Genomic DNA, 12,273 nt, shown 5'->3' on the forward strand with positions numbered 1-12,273 from the left:
GGAAAGTACCAGATTCGCAAGCAAGTTTTGTTTCCATTTTTTATTAGAAGATGACAGTTAAAGTAGCAATTACAGTTACATTTGAAGAGTTTTGGATTCATATTTTGCAAAGTCATGAAGATCTAGTTTAAGAAGAAGCATATAGTTTAGAAGAGAATGGGACATCAATATTTGTCTACACACTATTCCACAGTCACAATATTCTACAGTCATCGTATCAATGTTAATTTTATCATGAAGATTTACAAGCAGTCATCATATCATTTAGCAAGCAAGGACTACAAGTTGACTATAGAAGCAGAACAATAGCAAAGTCAAGGTCATTATGCAGCATTATAAGAATTTTTCCAATAAGATATTTGTTTCAAGTACCAGTGAAGATGAGAATAAATCAAGCAACGCAACCAGAACCAAAGCTAGATTTTGAGAAATAGATAAATTAAAGGGACATGGTAAAGCTTATTCTACAGGAAGAGCAGGAAATTTAATAGCATACATTAGAGACAGGCAATTGACGGGCAACATGGAAGCTAATTTCAAAAGGAAGCTTTCTATCAATTAAAAGGTTTCTCTTACTTCAAATGAAAGAAGTTACTCCAATTATGTAAAGGAAGTCTCGTGATCTTACAACCTGGAATCAATTCAAATTCAGGATGGACTTATGGACATTATTTTCAGAGGGAGTTGGAAACAAGAAAAACTATATGTTGGTCAGACACATTACTTCTAGGTAGTTGAGCATAAATTCAAAAGATACTTATTCCCTGAGTAGGTTGATTGACAATCTACAGGTTCATGGAAACATCATTAAAGAGTTTTTGATTCAATAGTTGATTGGCTCAAACTTTGAACACACTTTTGGCAGAATTAGGTTGACACTACTATTGGTCATTGCTACAATTTCTTGGAAAGTTATGATTGCAGTAAGTGCAGGTTCTCCCAGTAAGAGAAAAAATGATCAAGTAAAGACGATTGCCTCGGTTAGAAGAAATACTCCAAGATTTTGAAGAAATCCTCTGGGCCAATTTCAGGAGCAAACCTCTTTTACTTCTACCTGCAGTTGTTCAGTTGCCTCTCTTTGGCATGTACACAGAGAACACAAGCTCAAATTCAATTTTGCAAGCCTTCTGTTTGTTCCTTGGCACTTAACAGAAGTGGCGTTTTCTTGTTTCTTGTATTCTGCCACTTTTGTTTGAAACGAAATTTCCAGCACAAGAGATGTGTTGAATTTTGTAACTATGGTCAGACTTCATAATTATTATTTTTGCTCTTGATGTATTTGTGTAGCATGTTCTTCATTCTTGGGTCAAAAGAAAAATATTAAAGGCATGTGCTTCATTCTTGGGTCAAAAGAAAAATATTAAAGGCATGTTCTTCATGTCCTTTGTAAAAAGAAGAAAATTTGAATTTTTCAAACATTAATTTTTGGCTCCAAAATAAACCAAGTCGACCTCCTCCTAGTCAAGTCAGCCCAGCTTCTAAAGCCACCTATTCGGCCTCCAAGAAACTATATAAAGACACCATTTCTTTCCTCCTCCAAGCCAAGCAACTCACATCATCTGAGGCAAGCAAAGGTCTGAGGCAGCGAAGTGTGAGGCAAGTGAACATCAGAAGCAGCAAAGATCTGAGGCAAGCAAAGGTCCGAGGCAAATACTCTATGAGGTAGCGAATCTCTGTGGAAGATCTCTGTTTTAGGACAAATTTCTAATCTTTGTTGAAAGTCGAATCTATCTCTGTGATAAGGCTTAATCTCTGTAATGGATTGAACCTCTGTGCTGGACTGAATACTCTATGAAGGACCAAATTTCTGTGTAAGGACCAAATTCTGAGGAAGGCAGAAGGCCTTATTCTAAGCGGACCTATTCAGACCAAATTCTGTGGGCAGATGACTTGACTAGGAGGATGGACCAGTTTTGACTTAGTGTTTTACTTAAATGTATCTCTGTTGAATTAAATGATTTCTCCAAGGAAAAGGTTGTTGGGTTTTTCCCCATGTGGGTTTTCCCAGGGTAAATGCTTGTGTTCTTGTGTGGCTGTCTCTTTATGATTCTTCTGGCATATTGTTTTAATGTTGAGCTCCTCTGTGTAATTGTTTTATGTTTTGCAGTGCAGATGCAGCAATGGCAGTGGCAAGGCCATGGGCAGTGGCACGGATGCAGAGGGAGTTGTCGTACAAATGCAGCAGTGGCGGTGGCAGTGGCGGGGCCATGGGTAGCAGTACCTGATGCAGCAGTGCAGAGAATGTTGGGCAGCAGGCCTTGCATTATCACAGGGACCGATGTCAGATGATCAGAGTGATGGTCAAGGAGGAGTATTACTAGAGCACAGTCCTCGCTAAGAGGGAGTGTTGATTTGGGGTAGCATCGGATGTGCCCTAGCCATGAAAGTTGGTCGAGAGGCTAAAACACATGAGATCTCCAATACCCAGAAAAGGTTTGGGCCAGAAAGGCTGACGTTGGGCCAGAGAGGCTGACGCAGACCCTAGAAGTTGACGCTAAGAGATTTCATGAGGCAGATTGGGGTTGATATCTGTCTCCGATTAAAAGGTACTACTGCCGAGGGCATTCTCTGTTGGGTGAACCATTTCTGACACCCAGATTGTATTCTGAAACTGCTTAATAATAAAACCCCCAGATAGCTGCCCCAGTTTTCCCACATTGGGTTTTTCCGGGGACATTAGTCCAAAAATAACGGTGTCACTTGTGTGTTTGTTTTTCCTTCAGTTAATGATCTGTATGTGTTGAAACTGTACTTGTATTTATTTTCAGTATTTAAATGGTAAATAACTTGTTAATTAATAGAACAAGTAGGAAGAAATAAATCAGAAAGTATAGGAAGGATTTCTAACAGTTAGACTTAGAAATTCCAACAGAGGAGACATGCTAAAAAATCCAGTCAACTTAGGGCTAGTGTGGCCCAAGCCGGGTGAGATCCCTGGGTGACTTTGACGGATTAGATGCCCCTGGGTCGCAGCTCCTCAAGCCACAAGTCAAGCCTGGAGGATCACAGAGAACTTGACAAACAAACAAAAAAAACAGTTATGGACATCTCTAACAATTTACTGAAAAGCCCTACCCAACAATGGATGACCATTCAGAGCTGCATGGAGAGAGGCCGAGGCAAACACTCTAGCTATAACCAGATAGCTTCAGTTAGGATATTATTTCCTAGTCCACCATCCATGATTATGAAGCCGAGAAGTTTGCCCAAATTTTTCATCATAATAGAATACCAGGCTACCAGCATATTCTTAAACCAAAATGATATCAGTTTCATGACATCCATCAAATAATTTTGTGAATATGGTCTCCCCATTTCCGCAGAGTCAGTGATAAGTATCAATTGCACATTGACACAATCTCCACAGTTTATCTTCATGTAGGCTAGCTAATAGGCGAAGATAATGCAACCAAGTAGCCAATTTAAAAGAAGTCAGTATCCAATACCTGCTCTCATAATATCCTCAAAAGCCAGGCCTACTTTTGCATAAGTCGGTTCTTTCAGTTCTAATTTCAGCAACTTGTTAATATTAGTAAGATGTATCTATTGGCTTTTGTACATTGTCTATGGACTTTAACTGCCACATCCTCCACTCCCTCTGCTTTGTTAATAACTTTTTGTGCTGCACATATTCAGTCTTTCTGAAGAACAAGATTTTAATATTTACAATTGGTTGACCTTATCTAAATAATTTTTCTATATTCCAGCATAAAAAGGGTGGCCTTCATGTAGCCTTTGTTTCTTTCCCAAAATAAGAATATTTGTAGTTATAACATGTTATGTAATCAGTCAAAATGTCTAAACAAAAAATATTGAAAACATCTGCCCTTCTCAGAAAGCTCAAAGAAATTCAGACATCAGGTGTAACTTCTAACTCATTCAGATTATGAAACTTTGGTTTACAATTTTAAGTGGGTAACATTGACACTCAAGATAAACTGTAAAGCAATTGATTGTATACACTGCACTGTCAACTAAAAATAGCAAACCAGTAAAGCTCCCTTCTATCAACTTTTCATACTGCTAATATAAATATTCTTCTCCATAGTTTTACCTTTGATGGCCATGAATCTGGTAATGACCGACTACCAGCTTGGAAACTTAAACCAGGTGAATAAGATCTACCAGGGGAGCTAGGCTCAAGTCTTCTCTTACTGCTTGGATCTGGTCCCGAAGATGAAGACAAAAATGACCCTGAGATGCCAATTTCACGATGTATAAAACTGCGCAGCCTTGAAGTTACCTGAACCAGAGCTGCCCGCGCTGCCCTTATGTCGCCTACAATCTGCCACATCGGATTGGCATCAGTAAGCAATGCAATTTAACACCACAACACTCTAAAATATCTAAAGAAATATAAAACAATTTGGTACTCAATATTAGTCATGCAAGTTAGACTTATAACTTTACTTCATCATAATTGTGTTATATAAAGCACACCTGAACCGTTTCATCCGAATCTAAAGCGCATGGGGGAAGGTCTTCTTTGGATAGAATTCGAATATTTGCGCGGGTTTGTTTCCTCATTTCAGATATGATTGCACCTCCTTTCCCAAGAAGGCAACCAGTTTGATTGGATGGAATAAGAAGCTTTGTTGTAATAACCCCATCCTTGTCTGGCCCAAGATCCACAATCTGACTTTGAATATGCAGCAGAGCTTCCTGGGCAGGAGACAGATTATCCTCTAGTACCTGAAAAGATTGAATTTAGACAGATATTGCAATTATACAAGGTGTGGAGACATGAATAAAAGTAGAAACCATATTTTATTTCTGAAAATGTCTCCTAGTTATTAGTTGGCTTTCTATAGAATGCCACTGTTTATATGTATTAAAGAGAATGCCATTAAGACAGAGAGGGTGTGTCAAAATGATCTCAATAACATGTAAACTTAGTAACAACAATTAGAACAAGAAGAAATACAAGAAAAATAATACAACCAAAACCTCCTGATTTATCATTAGTCAAATACATCGAAAGTTAAGATTAGGTAAACATATGCCATTCTCTTGTTCCTGAGCATCCTACTCAAATTCAATGCCTTCAACAGTACCGAAGCATGGAATCATTTCTGGAGCACGGCATTTAAAGTTGATGCTAAGTGTATCTGTAATGTATATAAAATAATATACTCATAGTAAAAAGAAAAAAACAAGAAAAAAAAAATATATATATATATATATATATAAACTGGAGAACTTATGATATTAGTTATTTATAATTTTGTATCACATGAAGACATGGTTTTAGGTCAAAGGTCACCTTGCCATTCATCATTGTAATTGTCATCTCTCATATTTTATTTAATATAATATTTTAATCCATATGGATTATTTTATATTCTCCCATCTATTTTGGATATTTAGCTTATGAACCAAGTTGTTCATGTCATATGCAGAAAATGGACTTTGTGCATTTCATTTGGCATCAGAGCCACTTTCCGATCCCACTTTTAGCCACATTCGATAAAAATTGAGAGTTTCTCTGACCTCCAGGTCCTTGACCACATTCAGGCCTTGGCCAATAAACTTTCAGACTTTTGATTCAGAATTACTGTTGAAGAAAATTTACTCTGCTGCAAATAAGAAAAAAAAAATTGAAGGAAAATAACAATTGGAAGTTTTAGCCATCTAAAAGTTTCAAAATTATTGTTGAAGATCATTTTGCGGCCAGTATATATAAGCAAAGAGATTCATTAATAAAACAAAAGAAGAAAAACTAGAGATGACAAAAGAGAAACCCTGCAATTTCATTCTAGTTGAAGCTGCCAAACTAGAATTCCTGTGGTAGCTGTCATGGAGGATAAAATTGGCCTCTGGACAAACAGGGTACATCTGAAAATAAAAACTTATCAGCGACTAGCAAGCTTCAGTTTCAATAAATCACCAGGAAAAGTGCAAGTGATAATAGTCTCTGAATTCTATCTAGAAAAAGTCAACGCGAAGGGAAAGATCACCACCATAGTACAGTGAGTACCAGGTTGCAGTCTTCTGGCCTGCTCACAGTAGTTACTCTGGTTAATTTCGGATCCTCCCTACATTGCTGCCACTAGTAATATCTAAAAGCTCATTCAAAACACTGCCTAAGCCATCTGTTGACAGTTTCTTCCAGTGTCGACAAACTGAGTCATGATTCTCAATTAGCTAACTGGAAGAATTAACCCATAATCCATAATTCTGACATAATATTTTAGTGTTGAGTTGGGGATAAAGTATAAAATAAATAGTTTATGGTTATAAAACAAGAAAGTGCCACTTGGAAAAGTGTCATCTCTTTTGAGACCCAACAATTAGACTATTTAAAAGAACAAATTTAAAGTAATTTAGGAGTACGCTGTGGAAAAGGAAGTTGACAAAAGGATTTTTTTTTTTTTGGAATTTGAGGAGGTAATTATAAGTTGATATTCATTATGAATTCCACAAATGTTCCAACCTTCTAGACTAAATGTCCTTTTTGTATAGTGAAGTTAGATTAACTAAAGATAAAAATATACTTTGCCACAATTGTTGAAGATTATACACTGCAAGAGTATTATGCAACACACAAATGCATGTATCACAAATTAAGAAATTGGAGGACGAACTAGCTAAACAAGAAAAATAAATAAACATCTCAAGAATATAGTTGGCAAAAATTATTTCAAAAATATGAGCATATTTCTTGCCTAAAGGATCATAGTCGTTAACTATTTGCAAAAATGAACAAGACAAAAGATACAAAGTAATGCAATCAAAACTTAGAATATAAAAATAAAGATCTCAAGGAGGAACTCAACAAGAGTTTATCAGGAAAAGATAAAGGAAATTCTCACTTAAGGAATTGTCACCCACTAAAACTGGGTAATCCCCTAGAAGAAAAAAATTCTCCTTCTTTGGACAGCCAACCAGCCAGCAGCCCTACATTGCTCAGTAGATGATGATATGTCATATTCCTCCGGCATATCATCACTTCTCACCATCTGGCATTCCTCTCGAAGGAAGGTGGGTAATCATTCAGTAGGTTTTTTAACCATATTGCAAACATGTGTTTTTACTTAATTTTTTGGGGATTCTAACATGGATAAAAGGGTAATCATGATGATTGACCAATTTTGACTGTAAACTTGTTCTCTCATTTTACCAAGGAGGTTAGCTTTTGACCCTAGTCCAATGGGACCTCCTCTATACTGAATTTTGTAACTATGATTGGTCTTCATAATATTGATTATCGTAAAGCATAGAGTCAAAAGAAAAATATTTTTGAATCATGTCAATTAGGACTTTTTAAAAGAGAAGTTTGAAACTGTAAAAGCAAAATTTTTGGCTCTAAAAGTTGAAGTCACCCTCCTCCTAGTCAAGTCGGCCCAGCTTCTAGAGACACCCATTCAGCCTCCAAAGAAACTATATAAAGACACCAATTTGTTCCTCCTCCAAGCCAAGCAAGCTCGCATTATCCGAGGCAATTCACATCTCTCTGTTCAAGGATAATTCAGATGGTCTGATTCTCAAACCTGAGGCAAGCATCTGAGGTCCAAGGCTAGTAATCAAACCCTGTCTAATGTCAGCAGAGGATGATAACACTCTGTTGTGAAGGTCGAAGTTCTGAAGAAGAAATCTCTGTGGGAGAATAATATTGAAGGCCAAATCTCTACATTAAAGAAGCTAAAGTTATGCTCCAGTAGAAGAAAATGTTATTTTGCCAGCTGATTGACTTGACTAGGAGGATGGACCAGGTTTGACCTAGTTATTGACTAAGATGTATCTTTGTTGAATTGAAGATTTCTCTATTGAAAAGGTTGTTGGGTTTTTCCCCATGTGGGTTTTCCCAGGGTAAAATAATGTGGTTTTGTGTGGCTGTCTCTTTATGATCTTACTATTTGTTGAAGTTGCCTGTATAATTATTTTAAGATGCATAATGAATGTAAGATAAGATCTGTATAAGAAAGAACCATAAGAAATAATTATCAGATTGGAGAACTACTTAAAATTCAACATGGTTACAGAGCTTGCTGTACGAGCAGCCTCAAAAAGATTCAAGCTAATCTCTAGGGTTCGATCTATTTGTTCAAAGCATCTCATTCTGGGAGAAGATTGAAAGTTTGTCTTAACTAAAAAATTTAATTCTCTAAAAGAGGGTTGAAGCCCTAGCTAAAGGTCGAATTTTTCTGATTAAATCTTTGCTCCAATGAGAGGGTCGAAGTCCTCACTGAAGACCTTAGGCCTTGAATAGCCCAGAATAAACCTTAATATGCTTAATCCAAATGATCTTAGAACTTGTAGCCCGAACAAGCCTCTTTTCATACACTAAAAGACTGAAATCTTCAGATTTGAAGAGGCCGAAATTATTTTTGTTCTAGCAAGTCCAAAAATCTCAATAGTTGATTGCAAAGGGTCCGAAAAACTCAGAGTTTATAGGCTCAGAAGCCTCAATACTGATGCCTCCAGTCGTTGGGACGAAGTGTTGGAGATATAGGCAAACATTTATCTCCATACAAGCAAAGAATCCAGCAGATCCAGAAACCTATAAAAGGTATGGATACATTGCAAGAAATAGTGTAACGAACAAAGTTCATATACGCAGCAAAATACACAAATATCTGGGATATGTAAATATGCATCATAAGATAATAAATATATATTATATAAGAATTGTTGAATGTACAGAGATATGTGATTGTTACAAAGGAGGCCCGCTTATATACCTAGGCAGGTGCCTTTTCATGGAAGGTCATGTCCCATTAGAGAAGCCTCTTCAGTACTAATTACTAATTAATGATCACTAATTAATCATTACTATATTTACATTATTTTATATATAAATTATATTCAAAACATTGCCTCACTCTTCAAAAAGCTTTGTCATCAAAGCTTATTGCTGACAAGGCGTGTCATTTGTTTCTATGTCTTTTAATCATTTTGTATCTTTCAAAGTTCTTTGAGTTGTCATCTTCGTTGATACATGATGATAAGATCCTTTGAGTGATAAACAAAATTATCGCGCTGAGAACAGATCTGACCATCCTAAATTAATCTTTTGGGGGACCTTGCGGTTACTGGAAGCTTGTGATGAACTGTTATCATAGGATTGGATTGCATAACATTCAGTATTCCTTGCAACATAAGTTTGTTGTTTATGTTGTGAGTGATATAGATACGCGCACTAATTGAGATGTTTGTTCTTGTGATTCGGATGTCGATAAGGAGTTCTTCTGGTTTGGCTTTCCCTTATCATGAGTGTGGCAGTTTCATGATTTTCCTCAGGTACTGATGTTGTTGAGTTGGCTACTAAATCATCACTTGGATTTTCCATTGTTTGAACTGCAACCTTTGAGTACGTCTTCACTTCAATTGAATTTAGATTTTTTTGAACTATGAAATTAATGGGATTTGTGTTTGTTCCCTTTTCTTCGACTTGGGTTGTTATGTCTAAAGACTTTGATTCTTCTTTCGTGAGTAGTTCTTCTAACTTGTTTTTTAATGATTTCTTATCATCCTTAAGTTTCTTAATTTGAGTGAGTAGACTTTGATTATGGTTTTTCACACATAAGATTTCTTTGGTTTCTAATTCATCAACCTTATTTTCAATGTTTTGACTTTTAAGCTTCTCATCTTTTAGATCTCTGATTTGTTCTAATAACCTTTGATTAAGGGTTTTTGAACGTAAATTTTCTTCTTCCTTTTCTGATAGATTATTGTTAAATTCCTTCTTGAGACTTTCCTTTTCTTGTTCTAAGTTGTGTTTTTTAGCTTTACACTTCCTAACTTATGCAAGTAGTTTTTGTTTATGATTTGAATATGACCTCCTCAAGCTCTTTTTGCTTCTCTGATACTGTGTTTTGATTCTTTTGAGGCATCAATTTCATAACATTTTTGAACTCTTTTGATGAGGGCATTGTCGATTCTGACTTCATTGTCATCTCTTGGAATGTGATCAACTTTTCCTTATAAGAAAACATCAAAAAAAAATCTCTATGTTTAACATAAACTTACCCAATTCTTTAAACCAAAGTCGACCAAAAATTATGTCAACCTCTCTGTCGAACACAGTTACAACACAAAATTGAGATATGTACTCATAATGATCTATTGTCACTTGTAAACCATTAATTTCATATTTTTCACCAAAAATATCTCTTTTTCGCCTACATTAGCATCAGAAATTAATGGGTGATTCGCCAAATTAATATTTATGTAATTTTCCTCGTTTCTTGTACTGATAATGATATTAACCTTTTTTCCCTTGTATACTCCCTTTTAATGTAAATAATTCGTGATGAGTAATTAAAATACCATTATAGGAAAATCGTCCTTCATTTCAGAATTAGATTCCATTTGCTTCATCAATAATTTTGTCAACGAAACTTTGACACAGTTTTTTTATAACTTTTTTTAAATTAAATAATACTCTTATGGCTTAGGTTTTTTTTAATTAGCTTACCTGGTTCTACTTATAAATACCTTATATCCACTTGCTCACACTTCTTTCTGAATACTTCAATATTTTATTAAAACTTTAATAGTTTATTAAAATATAACTTCTTTTTCACTTACTCACTTTTTCACTTTTAAGTATTCAACTTATAATTTCCCTCACTTATAATATATATATATATATACATACTTGTCTTCTCTTTTTATTTTTTAAATATAAGTTTTGAACCTTTATTTAATTATTTAGTTTCAATACTAATGTAATCTTGTTAGCTTCTTTTATAAATTCATATTATATAAAATTGACTTTGGATACAATGAATTATGATACCCCTAGAACACACTAGTTGTGACCTTTGGAGGTACGGATAAGAATGTACAGACCCACAATTGGCGAAAATATGATGGCAACAGGTCGTATGGAATTTATATACAGATGATGTGTGAACAAGTACCTTCCTATATAGTATTTGTGCTCGATTAAATTCCAATTTTGGGTATCATGGATTATTTTATGGTCATATTCCAGCTAAAACCTCCAGCAATGTTCCTGTACCAAGGCCTGTGGAATTGTATGAATTGTGGTATTTTCCAGCAATTACTTTGAAATTTCAATATCTATACCAGAGTTGGTTGTGTAGAACCGAACTTGCGAGGGCAGCTAGGAAGATTGGTGACGTATACAGTGGGGCTGTGGTGATTGAGGAAGAGTTGACATGAGTGGCTAGCAGGGGTCTGCAGTGTTATGCCATACTGGATGTTGATGGGTGAAAGTGGCGGCTAGCATGGAGTGGCAAACGACTTCAGTGGACAGTTGGGGCTTTGCACAGGTGCTGCGTGAACATGTAGCAATGTGTCGGATGGTTCAGGGGTTATTACGACAGTGAACCGGCGGTTGCAGACGTTTAGTGGTGGTCGATCGGCGGCTGAGGCAGTCGTGCTATTCGATTGCCATTTTTTTATTTTTTTATTAATAATTTGATTTTTTATTTGTTTTTTTCTTTATTATTACTATTTTTTTGTGTAACCTTTTCTATATTTTTTTGTATATTTTCTTTTACAATTTTTTAAATCCTTCTTTATAATATTTTTTAAATATATATCTTTGAACTTGCTTCTTTTCTCTCTTTGTTTTCTTGATATTTTTCATTTTATATATATATATACTAATTTTTTTAATGGCCAAGGGCGCAAATGACAAAACGACGAAAACTCCAAACTCTTTGTAGCGAAATGCTTCAATTGAACAAGATCAACTAATTTTGATGGCCAAAGACTTGGATCACACTGACTCTATGTAGCGGTTGAGCAGCCAAAGGATCGAACAACTCTAATACCAATGTAACGAACTTTGTTCGTATACGCAGCGGAATACTTGGTATATGTAAATGTCCATCAAAGGATAATAAATACATATTATATAAGAATTGTTGAATATATAAAGATATGTAATTGTTTCAAATGAGGTCTGCCTTTTCATGGAAGGTCATGTCCCATTAGACATGCCTCTTATAATTACTAATTAATGATCACTAATTAATCATTACTATATTTACATTATTTTATATATAAATTATATTCATAACAAATAGATTCAGGGTATTGCCATTTTGTTTGCTTGTCTCAATTGACAATCTTTAAGCAAGTCTAAAGAGCTCAGGTCAAATTCTAGAAGGTCGAATGATGACCTCAGGAATATTAATGAAGGTCGAAGCCTAAACCTCGAATTATCCAAGTCATGTTTTTTATCATATCTACAAAAGATTAGTTTATCTTGGTTATGAGGATGCGAACTCGTAGTTCAACAAGTCTAAGAAGGTCTCCAAGCCAAGGAATACTTTCAGGACCAAGAAGACTAACATA

General features: G+C 35.4%; 1 protein-coding gene across 3 annotated transcripts in view; it reads right to left on the reverse strand.

The window, feature by feature from the left end:
- The window catches only part of LOC149224572 (RNA-binding KH domain-containing protein RCF3-like), a 197,858-nt gene that overhangs the window by 86,617 nt on the left and 98,968 nt on the right, over nt 1-12,273 (reverse strand). For all 3 annotated transcript variants that reach the window (XM_089386165.1, XM_089386164.1, XM_089386163.1), the window contains exons 3-4: nt 4,441-4,692; nt 4,055-4,285 (exon numbers count right to left, since the gene is read on the reverse strand). In XM_089386165.1, the coding sequence (XP_089242291.1) occupies nt 4,055-4,285; nt 4,441-4,692 (483 nt within the window). The remainder of the gene's footprint in view (nt 1-4,054; nt 4,286-4,440; nt 4,693-12,273) is intronic.

This window comes from Pinus tabuliformis, chromosome Q (genome assembly GCF_031772625.1).
Source record: "Pinus tabuliformis cultivar Carrire ecotype Pingquan chromosome Q, CPIR1, whole genome shotgun sequence".
In the NCBI taxonomy this organism is placed as follows: domain Eukaryota; kingdom Viridiplantae; phylum Streptophyta; class Pinopsida; order Pinales; family Pinaceae; genus Pinus; species Pinus tabuliformis.